The 22,438-nt window shown below is 35.1% G+C and overlaps 1 protein-coding gene across 7 annotated transcripts in view; it reads left to right on the top strand.

Annotated features, from left to right (window-relative positions):
* Nucleotides 1-22,438, top strand: part of LOC145673335 (uncharacterized) — a 154,266-nt gene that overhangs the window by 40,749 nt on the left and 91,079 nt on the right. For 5 of the 7 annotated variants that reach the window (XM_081742984.1, XM_081742978.1, XM_081742945.1 and 2 more), the window contains exons 8-10: nucleotides 892-1,221; nucleotides 15,994-16,128; nucleotides 16,774-16,908. In XM_081742984.1, coding sequence (XP_081599110.1) covers nucleotides 892-1,221; nucleotides 15,994-16,128; nucleotides 16,774-16,908 — 600 coding nt within the window. The remainder of the gene's footprint in view (nucleotides 1-891; nucleotides 1,222-15,993; nucleotides 16,129-16,773; nucleotides 16,909-22,438) is intronic. The other 2 variants (XM_081742962.1, XM_081742970.1) reach the window with 2 other exon arrangements.

Here is a 22,438-nt window from a genome sequence, read left to right as displayed (position 1 = left end):
TTAATACAAAGAAACTGCTGTTTTCCTTTTTCTATTTGAAAGTTTTGTTCGTATTTGTACATATTTTATGTAGAAATATGTAAATTTGTTTGTAGACAATCGTGGAGTCTTTTGTTTTAGTGACAATATATGTATGAAAATAAAAGCAAAATCAGTAAAAAAAAAAAAAAAAAAAAAAAGGTAAGACATGGTCGGCTGTACAGGAGGAGGCCAACTTGTCTACTTCACAAGAATTTTATGTAGTCGTATTTTTATGGAGAGTCATGGAAAGTCATGGAAGGACATTTGTTTTAAACCAGAATTTGGAGGAACCCTGTTTTGGCCCCAGAAAGTATTTGTTACCACTCTCCGCATACTCGTCGCATATTTCTCTCTGTAATTACTTCCTTTGCCCCAAATTAAAAGCGTCAGAAGTTTTTGACTATGTTTTAATGCATAAAGCATGATGAGGACTTGAACACCAGTCCAGGACTTCACTCGATGACTCACTGGATCGTGCAAAACTTCTTGTGGATAAAGAAGGTTCTTACTTTGAATAAATTGAGCTAAGTTGATTAAATTAGAGTAGATTCCACTTGTCATTCGTGTATTTTTTTTTATAGATCCAGTCTTCTCATTTCGTAATTACTGCAGTGTGTAAGTTGTTTGTTTCTATAATTTCTTTCATGTATTGAAATATCATTTTAGATCTTAGTAAAGAGTGTTAAAAACTAGTTTAACAGAGTTGTTTTTCGACTTTTAAAATATACCAACTCAAAGGTAGCATGTGTGGTTAATTTTTTATTTTATGATAACTAGTTAATCCTGTGCCACTTTTTGAATTAATGTTGATTTTATCTTCATAGTATTTCATTGTAAGATTATACTACTTTGATATGTATTTGTTTTCAGGATCCTTTATATGTGGAATTCTGGGTAGATTTTAGCTTGAAAAGTGAAGCGCTAATGTTATTTTTTCAAACAAGTGAACAATCAGAAAAAAACGATTCATGGGACACACTGCTTCTGAACCAGTCTTCTGTAACAAGTGTAACACTCTTGCAGAAAGTTTTCCAGGGACAGAAGTTGCAGGAATTATGTATATACCTTAATGAACCATGTGAAACTTTTGTAAATAGTATTCAAAGATGCAACTTTCCAGAAAATGAAGTTAGAATTTTGTTTGATATACGTATTAAATTGAACGATGTGTTGAAGAGAATGTATCGCCAAAAATATACGGTAAGGAATTATTTTTTTTCGACTAAAAGATTCGTAATTAAGCGTTTTAGTCATCAGATTCCTTTAATCCATTGGACTATTTTGGATGCTCGTAAAATAAACTGTTGTGTAAATTAGTAAGCAGTACTGTATCTAAGTGATATAACTAAGTTTAAAGTGCCAATGTATTTATCCCAGGAAAATAATTTCGAGAGCTATTGGTGCGCTCCTCCTCTGTTGCTTCAAGTACGAAAATTGATGAATACACTAAACTCATATGTTTATAAATTTATAACTAACATTAAATAAAACGTAACATGCGGCGAACAACATCCTATCACTCACATGTAGCGAAAAGTATTACTAAAACTCAATAAATCAAGTACAAAATTTGAAGTTTACCAACTGTCAAAACTTAACTTTATAAAATATAACCCATGTAGATTTTATCATTCTAAAATTCGTTGACCAGTGTTCCGCAATCACTTTTCCTGGACTTATGCCAAATGTAAATTTAAGAAGCAAGTTCAAATTTGATGAAATTTGAATTAATTTCTACCTTCAATTCTCAAAATTAACCTTCTTAAGAATAATTCCAAAATTTTTTGACAACAGTGTCTGTTTATAGACCTGGTGATAAACGGGAAAATCAACTGTATGCGCGCATTCGCTACAGGACCCACATCTGGCATTCTGGTATGAAAACAATAAGCTACACACACCCCGCTTGCTTCTGCACTTCATTCAGAAGAGAGTGATTAGTAAGTCGTACACTTGTGACGTCTTCTTATTTTACGACTTGATCCGCACAGGGAACAGCCTAGAAGTCTATGCTCACACCTATACATCTCAGGTCACGTGACAGAGTATGGATCCAACCTCTTGTAGAGTAATCTTGGATATATTTTGATGATCAGAAAATATTATTTCCTTTATATACGAGATGAACACCAAAAGTACGTGCCGTTTCATTCTAATTTCCAAGAACAAGGAAATGCAGCGAACTAACCTGTGTCTATTTCTCAATAAGCTCTCCCTCGTTATTGATAAATAGTTTTAATCGCTCCGTCCATTTTTGTATCATGTGGCATAGTCATCTTTTGGGGTATGTTTCAGATACTGGAAAATAGCACTTCTCAGGTATGATCTACTTGCAAAATGGCATCCACGAAGAGAATCCTTGAGGTTGGGAACAACCAGAAGTCACTCGTGGCTAAATCGGGCGAGTAGGGTGGGTGTAATAGAAGTTCAAACCGTGGTCAGCCAAGAATGAGGTCACGACATTAGGACGGTGTGGTGGTTCATTGTCTAACTGGAAGATGAATTTGTCATTTGTGGTCGTTTCTTAGTCAATTTTGTCAAAAATTCTGTAACTAAAATCGTACGAAAATACTGGCCCGTACAGGACCCACAGACCTTTCGAAACAGGGTGGAGCAATATCACTTCCTGGGAATCCCAGAAGAACCTTCTCATTGGATACCATCTCATGCAATTTTTGTGGAGGTGGGTAAATCCGTAGGTTTGCACTACATCGACTACCTTTTTTATTTCTGGGTTAAATAATGAAATCTGTGATTCATCCATTGTCACAATAGTTTCCAAGAAATTGCGTCCCTCTCTTTCGAAGTGTGTCAAATTTGCAACAGTTGACCGAATCCTTGCCTCTTTTTGATCATCAATAAGCATTCATGGAACCCAACGAGAAGAAACTTTCCTTAAGCCTATTGCGTTTGTAATTATTCATTCTACTGTTCCCATTGTTAGTCCAGTGTATCACAAATCTCCTGCATGGCGTCACACCTATCTTCCACGATAAAATTTTCAACACGGGCAATGTTAGCGTCAGTTGATGTTTTTGGCAGTGGTCGAAGTGAGACGGTATGCGGTGGTATGCCATACCGCCTCTGGTTTTTCTGTAATGAGGACATACCGTCTCTGGTTTTTCAGTGATCAAGACAATATCTAAATAGCCGGTATGTTGAGTCAAAATCATAATAAAACATACCGCCTCTGCCCTTTTTCCACTTCGAACACTGGTTTTTGGACGTTCAGACCTGTGCTCATCTTTCACATTCATTCACCCTGCTTTGAACTACGTACTCACTTCCTAACAGTGTTTTCTACAAGAGCACTATCACCACACACATCCTCCATTGGCGATGAATATCGGCTGTACAATGTCCAGCTGTGATGCTGGAATTTCACAATTACCCGAAAATTCCATGTCCGCGGGCAGGATCAGAAACCCGTCTTACTCGTTCAGGCACTGTGACTTAACGGCTACCACTTACAAGGAAGGGTCACGCAGTGGCTCCGCTGAGATCCGAACGAGACAAATGTGTTTTCATTTGATATGTTATAACTAGATGGATCCCAAAGTTATACGTGCCACCGAGCGGAATATCGTGAGTTACAACATATTTTGTAATGTAAGAACTACAAAGCTGGCAGAATATTTTGACCGAATCATTTGTTCGGAAACGGTTGGGTAAATGGAAAACTCGGATAATATGTATCCCGTCATTTTCAAGAACACACTTTTTCGGATAAAAAAGTTTGCCCAGGATCCTCGCAGGGTCCCACATGGGGTCCAACTCAAAATTTTCAAATGACAAGAGGGATTAAGTAGCACATCGTTTGAAAGCTGTTGCAAAATGAAAGAAGATGCAGCAAGTCTCGACTCTCTACGACAACCCTGTGCAGGGTCTAGCGGAGGGTCAAAATGTAAACAAAAACTTAATTGAAAAGTCAATGGTCACCCCTATAAATCGGAAACGGTGAGAAATGTAAAAATAGGAAAGGAAGTGTGGCATTATTTTCAAAGTACAACAATTTAAGGTAAAACGTCTTGTCCCAGGGTCCCCACATGGTCCCAGGTGGGGTCCAACTAAAAAGTTTCAAATGGCAAGAGGGGTTAAGTAGCTCATCGTTTGTAAGATCTTGTTAAATGAAAGTAGATGGATCAAGTCTCTACTCTCTACGACAACTCTGTTCAAAATTGCGGCGGGTCAAAAAGTAATCAAAAGCTTATTTGATAAACTATGGCCACCTCGAATCCAAGATGGCCGGTTAAAACTTATGTCGTTCATAACAGTACAAATTTAAATCTCTATTTTTCTCTATTATATATTTAGAAACAATAGGAAGATTAAAGAACAATTGAATTTCGATTCACCTCAACTATAATTTCATTCGGTAACAACATATATATGTTTTGTTTGGTTCCCTCGCCATCATTTACTTCAATATAACGAATATGCGATGAACACACAACTCTGACTTCCTCTAATTTTGTCATACGTAGTTCATGCATAAAGGACTTGCTGCACCAGTAGGTGGGTGGATCTATTGTAATTCGTAACTGCGTATTCGTGGCAGTTACATTTGTATGTCATTTGTTGGTTTGATCGCAATACTCCAAGCAATACCAAATATACAAAAATAATAATAATAATAATAATTTGCAAGATTGGCGAGTAGTACCAAACCATGTGTAAGTCATTTCAGTACGGTACTTCGAGTTGCGCCAAACTTTGTTGGTTTAATTACAGTATTCCAAGAAATAACATATTTATATACAAACTCATTTTTCACGCTGGCAGCCATATTGGATTACCTCCAACACCAGTGGTTTGAGCTGGACATGCGTTCGATACATACTACTGCATTTTGAACTCAAGACGTTTCGTTTTTGAACATTTCGCATCTTTTCGTCATCCACTGATCAACATTCATGCCAAATTTGGTTTTCCTAGCTTCAGCAGTTTGGTATGCCTATCCTTTCGATATAGGTTTTAAGCTGTCTCTTGGATTCAAGGTGGCCATAGATTTTCAATTAAGCTTTTGCTTATATTTTGACTCGCCGCAATTTTGGACAGGGTTGTCGTAGAAAGTCGAGACGTGCTCCATCTTTCACTTAACAAGAGCTTTCAAACGATGTCCTACCTCTCTTGCCATTTGAAACTTTTTAGTTGGACTCCACCTGGGACCATGTGGGGACTCTGGAACAAGACATTTTCACGTTGTGCTTTGAAAATAATGCCACGCTTTCTTTCCTGTTTCCACATTTGTCTTACCGTTTCCGATTTATAGGGGTAGTCATTGACTTTCCAATTAAGTTTTTGTTTACACTTTGACCCGTCGCCCTTTTGCACACGGTTGTTGTAGAGAGTCGAGACTTGCTGCATTTTCTTTCATTTTACAACAGATTTCAAATGATGTGCCAATTAACCCCCCTTGCCATTTGAAAATTTTGAGTTGGACCCCATCTGGGACCCCGCGGGGGACCCTGGGGCATTTTTTTCTTACCACAAAAAGTTTCTCGTTGAAAATGGTGGGATAAGTGTTGGCAGAGTTTTTCACTTACTCAACCATTTCCGAACAAATGACGGTTCAAACTATTCTGCATGGTAATTTTTTGTAGGTCTTACATTACAAAATATGTTGTAACTCACGATATACCGCCCGGTGGCAACGTATAACTTTGGGATCCATCTAGTTATAACATATAAAATGCAAACACAATGGTCTCGTTCCGATCTCAGCGGAGCCACTGCGTGACCCTTCCTTGTTAGTAAACAAAACCCACATTGCTTAAAGATTAAGGATGGAGGTATCCGACGTCGCAGTTGCTTTCCTGAAATGACAAAAAATGGGAACTTTAGAACAAAGCGGCACGCACTTTTGATGTGCACCTCGTATATATATATGTAGGATGGACTATTTATCTTGATACCATCTCGTAACTTTTGAACTAATAGATACATAACACGGGAATTTCGTACTGTGAAATTATCGACAGGGGGGACATAGTTCGATATTCTGTAATACCACCAGACTAACTATTGCCAACCCAGCATAAAATTGTATTTTTTCAATTGACACTATGTCAGATTATTACATACAGTATTTCAAATCTCATGTAAAATGAAAACTCAAAAATATCGTTCTTGTTATGTAGTATTCCAAACTAAGGATGTTACAATATCACAGACATGAAAAAGAGTCAAATGTTGGAGGGTTCTACAATAGTAATAACGCATATAAGACGGACGTGGCAATGGACATCCAAAGTGCCACAGTTTCGAATACTATGGTCATCAAATGACGTATTTCGAATAAGTGGCAACAAAGTTACAAGGAGTTGAAAATTTGATTTCTCTCAAAAGGACTTTGTTTCGGAAAATGTGTTTAGATAATTATATATCCAATTATGTGGATGGTTTTAAGTAGACATGGTGATCATAATGCCGTTAACAACGATTTCATATCTCGAACCATTCCGGAGATATGAACAAATGCTAAAATTTGATGTATTGTTTAAAATTGCGCATTAGTGGGAATTTTTTAAAGCAATTTTTGATTACAACAAGTTCTCGGAATTACATAATTTTAAGTAGTGTTGCAAGCTTTACCAGTGTTTTCCAATACTCCAGAACAGTTTGAGATATGAAATTGTTGTGAACGCCATTATGATCTTTACATCTATTAAAATCCATTTATGCAGTTGGATGAAGTACTTATCTGAGTAGTTTTTCGAAATAAAAGCTTTTGAACAAAGTCAAATTTTCAGTTTCTTATATCTTTGTTCCTTCTCGCATTATGAATAAAACCAGGTAAATGAATAGATAAGGTATGGTATTTCTATGTATATATATTAATGTGATGTATAAGGAAGTATAGTAGTAGTTTATTATATAGACAATAATAGAATTTGACATGTTCTATACCGCATGTACAAATGTACAATACTGTGGTCTCTTGAACGCAAAATAAATAAATAAATAAATAAATAAATACATAAATAAATAAATTCGAAATCCGTAACATCATGACAGTAGTATTATACTGAAGTTCTTCGGGCGTGCAAAGCCCCTTCCATCTCACTGAAGTTATTATTTTAATGGAGGTCACAAAAATATGGATGTTTGTAATACTGTGGTGTCCTTAGGGTGCAACACTGAGTGGCAAATGTAGTATTGCAAGTTCGTTTAACATGTGGATTTAAAACATGAAAGAACCTAACGTAGTGCTACTGTATTTGAAAAAATATAACTTTATGTTGGGTTGGAACATTGTTAACTTAGTGGTTTTACAGAGTACGTCAAACAATGTCCTCCTGCTGATATTTGGATGGTACTAAATATCTACGTTTATTATTCATTAGTTTAAAAGTGACAAGGATGTATCAAAATAAGTGGTTCACCCGATATATATATATATATATATGGGACATTCCATGTGAAATCAACCAATGAAATGGCAAAATCTGACCTGACGATCTTAGATTTTTGTAAAATTGGTGCACGGCTTTATTACAGTGAGAGATGAAAAAATCCCAAATATTAACTCTCTCCTCCTGAAAGTGTCCCCATACAGGGTATTCAAAAAAAAAAAAAAAAAAAAGGCATTTTTCAGTTACAGTGATTATTAAAAATTGTCATAAAATGGTTCATATGTGCACTAGAGACATGGAACAAACACCATTGCAAAGCTTAAAGATTGCTTTACAAGTTGTACTATATTTAAAAAAACCTGTAAAATAAAACTTCAAAAATTAAATTAAGATTTGAATTTTGAATTTCGCATAGAAATGTCCCTCTGAATTTGTTGAAAATTGTCCAGAGTGTAGTCTCATGTGTGTACCAAAACATTACAAAGTTGCATTTTGGGCACTCAATGGGATCTCATTCAAAATTCAACATAACCAAGCATTGCACGATATTGACCATGTGAATATCTGGGTTCAGATCGATAACCATTTGCCTGGAGCTATTTACCTGCAGCATCAAAGGTATTTATATTCAATTTCATTTGTTTCTTGATGTATTCATTTGAATTTACACAATTATCCACCTCTTGAGTTATTTAGAGAGGTATTACGTTTCCAAACAGTATTTAATACAGGTCATTATTCTTGTTAGTCAGTATGAATGTTTCTAAATTTATGTTGGCTACATTGATACTTGTTATTTTCATTCCTTTGTTTCAGGATTGCTATTACAGAACATATTATAAAAGGGAGGGATATATTTTCCTCCCTTCCACAATATTTGTATCAAATGTGTTATGAAACACAGTGACACTGTTCACAATCACTTCACACACTTTCAGCACAAACAATTAGTCAATAAATTCTTTTTCCTATTTCAATTATCCACTTTCACATATCTATGACAGCAATCCTGAAACAAAAGAATGAAAATAACATGTAAGAGCTCTAATTGTTTGCATACATTTTTAGTTAGCCAACCAACGAACTTGCGGTTACAAATTAAATATAAATGCTCAAATTTAAATTATTGCAGTGAGCATGAACGTGATTTACTATTAGGAGTTAGCGTGATGCACTAATGTTATTCTTTTATAAATAACATTATTATTTCTTGATTATACCCTTCATGCAACATAGAATCAATCTCACATAAAGCACTATATCAGACCTGATTGAATATTATTTTGGAAATTCTCACATTAATAAATAAAATAAACAATTGCAACTTACCACTTCAAGAGTTTAAAACATGTCCTAGTTTTCGTTTTTCCTCACTTTCTGAGGACGATTGATGTATTCCGATAACAACATAATCCTGTCTCCATCAAAAACATTTTGCAAGACACGATAACTTTTTTCAATGTCCTGGGGCAACTTCTTCTTCTTCTTCTTCTTCTTCTTCTTATTATTATTATTATTATTATTATTATTATTATTATTATTATTATTATTATTATTATTATTATTATTATTATTATTATTATTCGACATGCCATTTGTGTATAATGACAATTTAAAACTTTTTTTCCTTTAAGAAAGGAAATGGTTAAAAAGCTTTCTACTTCGTACCTAGATCTTGATATTTATTAATGTATGCAGGTTAATATCTGAGTAATAAAGCTATCATTATTAATTTCTTGTGTGTAGTATCCTGATTTGTAGTTCAGTTTTCATAAACGTGATGAATCACATTAGAAAGAAACACCAATTATTGGCCTGCCTAACTATATCATAAAGTTAGAAATAATATACTTAGGTATGAGCAGAGCAAACAGGCAGAATCTTTATTAAGCCTATTGCTAACATTATTATTAGCAATAATAATAACGATAACTAAATTCCTGGCGCAACAGCCCTTAGGACGCCTAGACTTAATGGCACTCATTCCTTTGGGGTTATGTGTTGTCAGCAGATCGGTCATCCTCGCCGTTAATACTGGCTTCCTAGACTGCAATTCGCTACTTTTTCTCTAGTAGCTTCCCAATTGTCCTCGCGACGCTGGGTGGATGCCGGAACGCCAACACCGTCTGATGAGTACGAATGGTCACACTATCTTTCCTTTGACCAGACCCAGGACTGCTTGACTTCGCTGATCTCAAGTGTGGCTGGGCGTTGGTATTAAAATAATAAATACATATTGAAATAATGATGAAATTAGCTAAGAAATATAGATAAGTACTGAACTGACTCACTGGAGCTACAGTGCGTGAGGGCCTATGCCTGCCCAATGTCGCAATATAACAAGCATCAACTACGCACTGAAAATATTCGAGATAGGAAGATCTCGGTTTTTAAACTCTGTTGCTATTCATTTACGCAGTGCACGAAGTGGAAGATCTAAGGAAGTATATACCCCGCATACTTCCCCTTCTTTTATGTAGAGCATTGTCTTTACGTCATTTATGGAAAAAACATAATGGATCGGAAGTAGAGAAGTTTTGCACTATTCGATAACATTTACATATCTCCCGACTAGTGTTGCAAAGGCCTGAAAAAAAAAAAAAAAAAAAAAACGAAAATTTTGGGTAAAAAAAAAAGTTTTTTACCGTTTTTTTTCCTGAGCTTGGAAAAAACGGAAAAATTGGGAAAAATGGAAATTTTTCGAATATTTTACTACATTATGCTTTTAAAATGAAAACTATTTTAAATTTACTAGTTTACAGTTAAGATCATTGAGTAGTTACGTTTCTTGTATTAAAATTGGAAAATTTTGTGGCAACAAATATATTTATACCACTCCTTTAAAGTAGCACCGTGATAGAATGGAGTTATTGCTACAAAAGATCCTAAAATATAATCCTAGTTAGATTAATTAATATAGACGTAATTTAAATTATCTTAAGTAATCTTATAAGGTTACCGTTTTATGGCAGGGAAGTGTTAAAATAACAGGGCCAGAATAATTTTAGTTAATACCGGTATGTTAAAATCAAATATATATTTTATGGAGATACGTATCTTTCTTGTGCTGTGTAAAATTTCCGGAAATTTTGAACCCATTAGAAAAATCTTTTGTTCGGAAATATTGGCAAAGCCCGGAAAATATAATTAAAAACTATTTCTTCGCCTGATACTAATCTTATTTGCTGTTATGTATAGAACGTATTTCGCTAGCAGGAAAAATACTTGAGGCAACTGCTTTTAATTTTATTTTTTAGTTTTCTGATTTCTGATAAAAATTCCTCATTATTATTTATAAGTATATTTTTCGAACAACTCAAAAAGAGATTATCTTATTTACATATACACACATATACCACACAAGTGCGTAAATTTGAGCAGCGACAAATATATTAAAGAATTTAACATGTGAAATTTCCGTTCTTTATTATTAAACCCCCTAAAGACTTACAGAATATCCGACCTTCGCACGGGGAGAATGTGTTTCATTTTTGGTATAAGGGATACCAAAACTGTCACCAAATGAATTTAGGACTCTAAAAACTACGAATTAGACACCAGTATCAGTCATTTTCAATTACTTTTACATGTCACTTGCTCCCTTCAGGAGTAACTAGTGGGGGCTGAATTTGGATTTAAAAGGCAACGAAAGTGTCACTGTTCATCTCAGCCACCCCAAAAACTATGGATTCAACACTAATATCGGTCATTTTGATCATTTTTGTATATACCCACCCCTTCTCCCTCCCCCAAGTTGTAGCGCTGAATTTGGATTTAAACAGCATCGGAAGAGTTAATGTTCATATCAGGACCCCAAAACCCATGGATTCCACTCCAATATCTCTGACCATTTATATATATATATATTTCCCCTCTCCTCCACCCCAAGTTACACGAGGATGAATTAATGATTTAAACGGCATCGGAAGTGTTACTATTCATTTCAGCGACCCCAAAAACTATGGATTCAACACTAATATTGGTCATTTTCGATCATTTGTTTATGTCCCCCACCTCCAGGTCACGGCGCTGAATTTGGATTTAAATGGCGTTAGAAGTGTCACTGTTCATCTCAGCGACCCCGAAAACTTTGGATTCGGTACTAATATCAGTCATTTTCGATCATTTTTATATATCACCACCTTCCCATGCCTAAAGTTTCGGTGTTGAATTTGGATTGAAACTGCATCGGAAATGTCACTGTTCATCTTAGCGGCCCTGAAAACTATGGATTCGCACTAATATCGATCATTTTGCATCATTTTTATATATATCCCTCCTCCCCCGGTTTGCGGGGATATATTTGGATTTAAATAGCATCGAAAGTGTTACTGTTCACCTCAGCGTTCCCAAAAACTATGGATTCGACACTGATATAGGCTATTTTCAGCCATTTTTATATATCTCCCCTTCTCCCTTCCCTAAGTTGCGGCCTGAATTTTTATTTAAACAGCATCGGAAATGTTACTGTTCATCTCAGCAATCACGAAAACTATGGATTTTTTTTTTATCATTTTATGTATCTCTCCCCCTTTCCCCCAAGTTGCAGTGCTGAATTTGAGTTTATGCTTCATCGGAAATGTCACTGTTCATCTCAGCAGCTCCGAAAACTGAGCTTGACACTATGATCGGTAACTTTCAATATATATCTGCACTTCCTTCCTCCAAGTTGCGCTTCCAAAGTGAAATGGTAAAATCTATCCCAGGTCTGAACCTCATATAGTGAATTTTTTTTTTATCGAGATCAGTCTGGTGGTTCAAGAGTTGTTAAGTTACAAATATAGTCACTTTCATTTTATATACATAGATAATTTGTCGCATTAGAAAACAGGTATTTGTTTACATACGAAATTTTGTACATAAAGTTTATATTAAAGTCTGTATTTGAATATTAAATAATAGTAATTATATGTCTTAACAAGGGAAGAGAGGGAGATTATATATCGAAGTGGAAGATGGTTTATACACCAATCGAAAGCACGAATGACGCCTATTACGAAACTGTAATAAAAATTTTCCGAATGCATATACTGTGCGAGTTATATGAATATACAGGTTCACTTTGCACAGGAGACTTGTTCTGTCTTCTTTCGTTTCCCAACAGCTTTTCAACGATATGCTACTTGATCCCCCTTACCATTTGAAAAATTTTGAGGTCTGGGACCCAGGGAGGACCCTGGAACAAATATTTTTACTTTAAATCATTGTACTTCTGAAATGATGACAAACGTGGTTTGCTGTTTTGACATCTGTCTCACCGTTTCAGGCTTTTTGGAGTGGCCATAGACTTTACAATGACGTTTCTGCTGACATTTTGACCGGCCGCCATTTTGCACAGGGTAATTTTAGAGTGTCAAGATTTGTTCAGGGCTGGTACGCGACTGGAAAAACTGGAAAACCTGAACAAATCAGGGAATTTGAAGTTGCTGGAAAAGTCTTGGAAAAATCAGGGAATTTTGAAAATTTGAGCAAAATGTCAGGGGATTTTGTGAGGTAAAAGTTGCAACTTTGAACTGGACGCACTCTCACTATATGCACTGGATACAATCGAAGATGAGGGCGAGTCTGCAACTAAGCAAAAGTTTGGGAAATCATGTGTGCAGTCATACACTCCTGATCACGCCAGTAATGCACCTACATAATGTAAAAAGAGTATGTTAAGGTGCATTACTGCCACGATCTGGTGTGCATAACTGTTCATCAGATGGTTTCCCAAATTGTCTGAGAGATTCTAGTGGTTTTAATTCTGTGATACGATGGAAAAACATTTTGCTCTGTTGGCAACACTGGTCTTTATAGCGCATTTTGAGGAAGAACAAAGAACCAAGCAGGAGAGTTGTAATACATCGTAACATAACAGAAATTTAAAAAAAAGAAAAAAGAAAAAAAAAGATACATTTCTTGTTCAGGTAAAATAGTTTTAGTAACACTATCCTAAAATCTGGTTTATTAGTTGGCCGTAGTAAATGTATTGTAAGTGCTATTAATGTTAACATTTGCTGTGAACAAGTAATTTTGCGCCCTGATGAGTGATTTTATTTATATATGATCTGCAAATTTGCACAGTAATGGATTACACGTAAAAAAAAAAAAAAAAAAAAAAAAAAAAAAAAAAAAAAAAAAAAAAAAAAAAAAAACCTGTTGAAAGAAACAAAACAGGTAAGTTGTTTATTTCATTAATACTTAAACATTTTCACAGTAATTTCTTATTTTATTATTGTGATGACACTCAATTGTGCATAATTTCCAATTTTGTATAGTTAAAATATATATGATTACAATCTCCATTGCACGTAGGAAGACATTAACTGACAAATTCAATATACTCACCAGAGACTGGAACAGGACGGCTATAGTATATGACCGAAAGTGCAAGGTGTTTTATTTTATTTTTTCACCATTGTGAAGACAGTTCTTGTTCCAGAGTCTCTAGTGAGTAGTTTGTATATATGATTAGTTTACTGCAGGCTTATAAAGAACTCTGGTTTCTCGCTTATTGTACCTGGAAAAATTTCGAATTTGACCTGGAAAACGTGGAAAAATCAGGGAATTTCATTTCGCAAAATGCGTAGCAACCCTGTTGTTCCGTCTTCTTTCATTTTCCAACAGCATTCCAACGATATGCTACTTGATCCCCTTACCATTTGTAATTTTTGAGTTGGATCTCGCCTGAAACCCTGTGAGTGACCCTTGGAGAACACTTTTTAATTTGATGCGTTGTACTTTTGAAATGATGACAAACGTATTTTCCTGTTTTGGCATTTGTGTCACCGTTTCCGATTTCTAGAGGTGGCAACGGACTTTCTGGACACCCTGTATATTCATATAACTCATACTGTGTATGCATTCGGAAAATTTTTATTACAGTTTCATAATTGGTGTCATTAGTGCTTTCGATTGGTATATGAACCATCTTCCATTTCGATATATAATCTCCCTCTTTTCCCTTGTTAGTGTATGAGTATTAGTGAAATTTGCCTACTGCTCTTTCTTTTAAGAAGTAATTTGATTAAAATTAACAAAATTTTACTAGGTCAAAGAGCACATTTAAGAACTTTTCATTCAAGAGCCCTATTTGTTGCAACAGAAACCCTTCATGATGGTACATGTGTAAACAATTATAAAATTTCTGTAATTAATGCACAACCAGGAGTAGGCTTAAACGACTAAAAAGCACATAAAGGAAATGAGTGCAGACTATTGATTTTCAAGAATATTTACAACAGTTTTATTTTCGAAAGCTTCTTTTTTAAATATTCACAATATTGAAATTTCTCGATTTACATTTTTCACGCGTTCGAAAAAAAAAACTGTTCCATTACTAGTAAAACTAACCTAATACAAAGCTTTTTGTTATTTTCCCAATTTTTTCAATTTTTCCGGAAAAAAACTTTTTTACCAGTCGGTTCAAAATTTCCGGAAATTTTACAACACTACTCCCGACATAATTTATATTAAAGTGATTTGTGTTTTAAGCTGAACAAAGTAGAATAAAATAGCTTATATATTAAATATATTGTCACATGACGTGGACTGATTGCGAAGCCTAGCAACCGAAATGTACCTTCTTCAATCACGCTGCAAAAGCTACGGATGCCAGACGGAACAAACGCTGAACAATGCTACTATGATAACAGTAATGGGGTTAGCCATACTGAGAGATGAATACAGTTCTACCTGAGTTGGAGCGGCAATGCCGGAATCTAGTTACAAAGAAGAATTTATGGTAGGGACAAGTAAACCCTTAGATCTTGACCTTCGAGGAAAAAAAATGGTTATATTTTGTTGCGTACTATATCTATATCTATCTATCTATCTATCTATATATATATATATATATATATATATATATATATATATATATATATATATATATATATGTGTGTGTGTGTGTGTGTGTGTGTGTGTGTGTGTGTGTGTGTGTGTGTGTGTGTGTGTGTGTGTGTGAGAGAGAGAGAGAGAGAGAGAGAGAGAGAGAGAGAGAGAGAGAGAGAGAGAGAGAGAGAGAGACCGAGACCGAGACCGAGAGAGACCGACCTTCAAATAAGGTATATCATTATTTTTGTATTCAGATTGTACTCCAAGTAAGATAGCCGAAAAATGAAATCTTTCCATCCATGCTCAGAAAGCAAAATTTTACTGATAGCTATTTGAATTCTATCACATACCAGATGTCACAGCAATAATCAAGTTATTGCAGTAAACAAGACATCATATCGACATTTATGAATTCAAAGCAAATAAGGAATTAGCTGTTCTAACTCTGGCTGATATTTTATATTTTAATATGACCAGAACATAGGCACGACTCTGCACTCCCACTCACCTTCCTATTAAAGTAATAATAAAAATGAAAATAAGATCAGGTGGTCAAATCAGTTTTCGCTGATTTAACAATATCTGTTGCTGTTTTTTTGCAATATGTCACACCTGCCCGCACTTACGCAGCAGCGACAACACATGATCCGCCAAATGCAGGTAAAATTTACAAAACAGAGTTTTTGGTTCTAATGTTTCCTTATATATCCCACCATTATAGTTACTTACATTAACAATGAAAAATTGTGCAATTCTTTTTTTGACCTAACCTATATACTGTTTAATCATATCTTTACAGGAAAAGAATGAAGTGGCTTCAGAATCAAAGCATTATTTCACTAGTACACCTAAAGAATCTGCCACAATTAATGATCTAGAATCTATGAGAAACACAGTAAGTACATATAGTGATTCTGAAAGAGTCAATGCAAATGTAAGTGTTGATAAATTGATTTTACAAACGTTTAATGTGTGTAATTGTGTACTATAGATTTTCAACATTTACAGAATTGTAATATTACTTTCTTTTAATACAAACGTATTTCATAATTTTTGTAAATTTGAATCTCGTAAGTATTACCGAAGTCTTTGGTTTTGGAATAAGTTTGTCCTTATCTAATTGTGTGACACATGATTGAACAACTATTTTCGTCGAGTTTCGATCCTGAGTAGGTCTAAATTTAATGAAATTCGTCGTTTTATAAAACAATACTTAGCAAAAAATTATTGGAGTTTACGAGGATGGAATTTACTATACCCAAAATGTATGTAAGATTAACATTTAAGTGATTGAGATGAACATTTAAAGCAATATGTTAGCTACAAAATGAAATTCTAAGAAGAAACTCCAGTATAATAGAAAAAATATTTTTGGAATATTGAATATAAATACGTATAGTACCCCAAAATAACAGCAAGAACATGGTAGAAAGGTCAGTTGTGAATAAAATGTTTCAAGAGGGTTTTTTTGGTCCTAGGTGTCTTGAATGATTTTTCCATCTTATAGTTACTTTACAGTATGAAAAATTGTGTCATTCTTTTTTGACTTATCTGTATATTGTTAATCGTATCTTTACAGAAAAAAAATCAAGTGGTTTCAGAATCAAAGTATCGTGCTCCTAAAGTATCTGTGGCAATTAATGACCTGGCACCTATGCGCCACAGAACAAATATGTTAAATAATCTGCGTAATGTCCAGAAAATTGGTGGTTGTGTAAGTATTAATGATTTGATCTTACAAATACTTATTGTTTACAGTTAATTGTGTAAAATTAATTGGGTTCTAGGAGTTTTCATGTGTACGAAGTTGTAATAGTACGCATTCTTTAATTACAAACTGTTTTCGTAATTTTTATAAATCTGGTAAAGCTTGTATTTGTTTTCAATAGTTTTTTTACTTTTTCAGTCTGTTGATTGTTTCATTCTTGTATAACTATTTATTAAAACACTGAACAAAGAACGTAATTTTTCCTAGATTTTCTTTCTTGAGTAGGTCTAAATGTAATAGAAACCAATGGAAACATTGTTATTTCAACAAAACTTAGTATCTACAAAACTGAAGATTTAATGTAGAGTCTTAGAAATTTATTTGAAATCAAAGTGATGTTATAGTACTACAAAAGAACAAGTACAGGAGAAAATTTTGCAAGTAGAGCTACTAGTGAAAAATGTTTTTTCTACATATAAATTTGTGAATCTAAATTATCAAAAAATGTAATAAGGAATAGGGAAACATTTTGATTGTCTATGCAGTATACCAGTAAAGTATAATATTGTTTAAAAATAAATAATGGCTTTTAAAAATCTTCCAGTTTATTTGACAGCTTAATTAGTTAATAGGATGTTCTCATGTTTATGAAAAAAAGAATTACTTGAAACAAAGGAAAGAAAAAGATATTCAGTTACAGAATTGATGTAGTAAGAAAGAAGCGTTGTCATTTTTTAGGAAATCGGGTTATTTCTAGCACTAACCAAATATGTTGAAATCAATTTTTGTTATGATTCAGTTCGGTGTACTTTGATTCAAATTTGAACTATAGTTTATTTCCGTTTTTAACAAAGCTCATTCTTTATACGACCTCATTCTTGTATTTCTGTCAATAAATTAGAATTTTCCTAATTATACTGTATTTAAAGTTTCTTTCTAATGATAATACAACGTGCTAAATTTAATATTTCGTAAGCAAAGGACAATTCAGCTCTATATATTTAAAAATTATTATTATTATTATTATTATTATTATTATTATTATTATTATTATTATTATTATTATTATTATTATTATTATTATTATTATTTCAATGCTCCATTTAACTTTTTTACTGTAAAGTTAAATTAGAGATACTATCATTAGTTTATATTTTTTGAAATACTCTTCAAGAACCTGAAGTTGTAGAAAGCGCGCCCAGATGATAGCCAGTCGGGAGACTGAATTTAGCTCGGAAGAAAAAAAAGCTAAACGCTGCCATACGTAGTGTCTTCCTTTCCCTCGCTCTCTTTTCTCTCTCCCTCTCTTTCTCTTCCATCCGTCCAACAGTGTGTGTGCCTGCCTTTCTATATCATCATATAAAACAACAAAAAATAATACATGAAATTGTTTAATCTGTATAAAATTTGAGTAATGACTTACCATTATTGGATTTCATTACTAGGTTCATAATTGTCACCATCATCATATTCGTCGTCGTCGTGGACGACTTCCGCAACATGAATGACAAATCTCTTCATATTATCTGTTAAAACTGCATAATATTCGCCTCTATTTCCATTGTTTTCCGCACACACTTGCGCCAAAATTCTTTACTAATTTTTTCCGAACACTTCCGTAAAGCATCACAAACACTAGCACTAAAGGAAAGGGTAACATTACTTTTCCTCACTTTGTGTTTTAATTGAGCCCACACCATTTCAATGGGGTGTAATACGCAGTAATAAAGGGGAGCCTTAATACTTCGTGCCCAACAACTTCAGCTAATTTGTCGATTGGAAACTGTTTATATTGGCTGCTTTAATAAGTTCCAGTAAGACAATTTTGATTGGAACTGGACTTGGGATAGGGTTATTAAATTCATTCATAAATTCTATGATTTTGGGCTTAGAAGTTGCTCGTGTAGGAATTTTTATAACTTGCCTGGAATGGTAATTAGCATTATCGAGAACTATAGCGTATTTTCTTTCACTTCTAAGATTATTCAGGAGGGAAAGTTGGAACCAATTCTTAAAAATAATAGAATTCATTTCATCATGACAGTCTGCTTTCGCATCCGCGATGTTCTTTGCTGAAAGATAAAAACAATTTGGCACCCACCCCTCCTCTCCGCCTGCGTGAAGAACCATTATTCTTTTCCCATGTAACACTGGCGTATTAAGCCCACAACCGCAAGTTCCATCGTCCCATCCTTTCTTCATTGTATCATGCGTGTCAAATCATGTTTCGTCCAAATACATCACACCATGGCCAGCAGCTCGCAATTGGTTAAGTCTGTGAATATACTTGTATCTCCAAGCGACGCTCCTTTAAGATTCCATTATCACTCGCCTTTTATTGAGTGTACGGAAACGAAATCCAAGAGACTTTACGATATGTCTCAGCGTAGTTTCTCGATATGGAAAGTCTGCAGTCGTTTGTAAGCGTGAAAGGAACACGCGAATTGTTGGGGGTTGACTTTTTTCTTTTCTTTCTTTCTTTTTTTTTTTCCGTAAAAGCCATATATTTCTCTCCTGATTAACTCGCATTGAAACTGGTCAAGTTTTTCGAAACGAACTTTCTTGTTTTCCTTTCTCTTTGGTGTAAGAGGGTCTCTTTGGACAACTTGACGTACAGTTTGTCTATTTAGTTTTAGAACTCGCGCCGTCTCGGTAATTGATCCCTTACCTAATTTATTTTTTTAGGACATAGTCATGAGCATTGCATACTAATGTTTGACACTGCAAAGTGCTTTTGTAAAACTAACAGGAGAGCCATTGTCACTGGTGCTAGGTGTCGCACAACTATCACCGCTGTTTTCGTTATTAATATTAGGACTCGCTTGCTCGCACGGTTCGTTATTCATTTCAAAAGCTGGTTCCTCACGGAATTTATTGTTTCTTTCTGCACTGGATTCCTCTTCTTGCCAAGATCTCCATATGTTTATAAACCACACTCAAAAACCTCGCAAATCAACTAAGTAACATCAAAAATAACTAACACTAATTATTACTACTGCCAGTAAGACTACACACAAACAAACAATTTTTTTTTTTCACTTTCTAAACTTGGCAATTGAAAAAACATTGATTACACAAATCTATTGCTATTCCCTTTCAAAATGAAAGCGTTCAACTTGAGAGCGTATCTCAAACGGTTTTCCTTTTAAGAGAAAGAAGGAAAGAAAAAGAATCATTTACAAAGATTTCACAACAGTTTGTGTTCAGTTTATTGCCTGTCAGTTAGTTTTCAAGGGAGTGGAAAACCAAACAGAGCAGTATGAAAAAAACCGCACATGGAGGCGGCTTCCCTTTGTGAGCTAGTGGCTGTCTTTAAAGTGAAGCTACTATACAAACCAACGATATAATATAAGTCCGGACGTAGGATTGGTGGAGAGACAAATCCTAATCTGCTGCCTGCTGGGCTATTGCTGAACCTGCGTTTCCAACTATATTCAGAGCTCTTAATTTTACTGATAGTTAGCTGTTTATGAATTTATTTTTCAGATTAAAATGTACGATAGAATCAGAACTACATTTATATAATTAGTACAAGATAATTCATTTTAAACTCGTCTTACACTAGTCATAATCTCGAATCATTTAGTAAAAAATATGTAATACCTTCATAGGAGTATAAAATATCAGAAGAATTCTTTCCCAAATTGTGAATTAGCTATTGTAATTTAGTTATTCAAAGCTAATTTAGAGTAAAACTATAGAAATATTTGTGTTCTATATGCAAGGGAAAACTAATCAAGTGATTAGTTACAATATATGGAACCAGATATGTTGAACAATTATGTATAAGATGCCCTTAAATGAAAAATTCCATTGCCTATCACACTTGGATACCAGCTGGTGAATACCTTGATAGGTGTCCTTGGGCTGGAAAGGAAACCATTCTGTCACAGCAGTTTCAGGTCTGCAACGGGGTATGTGGGCGTCATCCGAGATGTTTCTACACTGATCATATGAATTCAAGTCAGGGCTGTAAACAGGGTGATCAATCACTTTCCAACCGAAGGAATCCAACAAGTCTTTTGTTTGTTTGGCCATATAGGAAAAAAATGCCTATACTGATTTTGCCGTATTGCTTAATCTTAATTGCTGTCCTCAGACGACGAAGTGTTTCACGGTACATGTTTGGGTTCCTTTTGAGAGGGTCTTCATTAGCATGAGATCACGGTCATCGAAGAATAGGGTCACCTTGATATTGCCGGCCGATATTAATGCCCGAATTTTCTATGGTTTTGGTTATCCTGTGTTTTCATTACGTACTATCGTAGTTGTTAATGCGGCATGTGAATTCAACTCTAGCAGTGATATTACAAATAGTCCTCACCCTCATTCTTGTATTGCATCAAATGGGCCAATGATAATTTCATTTTGCACATTTTGTTCCTGTGACGAACACTTCGGCAAAAGAATTTATTGGATGTTGACAAAAGAGAAATGCCTCGATAATTATTACAGTCAGTTTTGTTTCCTATCTTGTATTTGGTCTAGGAATTAATTCGTGCGGGTGGACAAGAGATGGCGCAACGAACGGAGCGTCCCACAGTTCCGTGTATCCACACATGTGTTGCAAACCCCTGTCAACGCGTATCGTTCGTAGTATAGGGCAGTGGATTAAAGCGTCAACAACACCAGTTTGTAGTTAAGTGAACATGGCGCAATTTGTGCCTGATAAAGTGTTTTTGCGGGGTGTCCTGCTGCATTACTTTAACATGCAGAAAAGTGCGACTGAAAGTCATCGTATTTTGGTGGAAGTGTATGGTTACCATGCTCTAGCTGAGCGAACGTGTCAGAAGTGGTTTGCACGGTTTAGAAGTGGTGATTTCGGCTTGGCAGACCAAGAGCGAGCTGGACAGCCAAAAAAATTTCAAGACGAAGAATTGACAGCATTGCTCGAGCAGGATTCGTGTCAAACGCAGGAACAACTTGCAGCAGCATTAGGCGTTGATCAAACAACAGTCTCCAAATGCTTGAAAACCATGGCAATGATTCCAAAGATGTCACATTGGGTTCCACATGAATTGAAAGACAGAGACGTTGAAAGACGAAAAACCATTTGCGAATTGCTGCTTGAACGACAGAGCAGAAAGGGGTTTCTGCATCAAATTATTACGGGTGATGAGAAGTGGATCCATTACGAGAACCCTAAACCAAAAAAGGCCTGGGTGAAACCAGGTGAACCAGGTCCATCACAACCAAAACGAGATATTCACTGTGCAAAGGTTATGCTGTGCATATGGTGGGATATGAAAGGTGTGGTGTACTATGAGCTGCTGCAACCGGGTGAAACTATGAATGGAGAACGTTATCGACGACAATTAATGCGTTTGAAGCAAGCTCTGGCCAGAACACGACCAGAATGGGAGAACAGACATGATAAACTTATTGTTCAACATGATAACGCTCGCCCACATGTCGCAAAACCGGTCAAAACCTATTTAGAAAATGTCGGATGGGAAGTTTTACCCCACCCGCCGTATTCACCAGACGTTGCTCCTTCGGACTACTACTTGTTCGATTGCATGAACAACGATTTGAT

This window comes from Thermobia domestica, chromosome 2, assembly GCF_964235325.1.
Source record: "Thermobia domestica chromosome 2, izTheDome1.hap1.1, whole genome shotgun sequence".
In the NCBI taxonomy this organism is placed as follows: domain Eukaryota; kingdom Metazoa; phylum Arthropoda; class Insecta; order Zygentoma; family Lepismatidae; genus Thermobia; species Thermobia domestica.
This window is presented reverse-complemented; position numbering and strand designations above follow the sequence as displayed.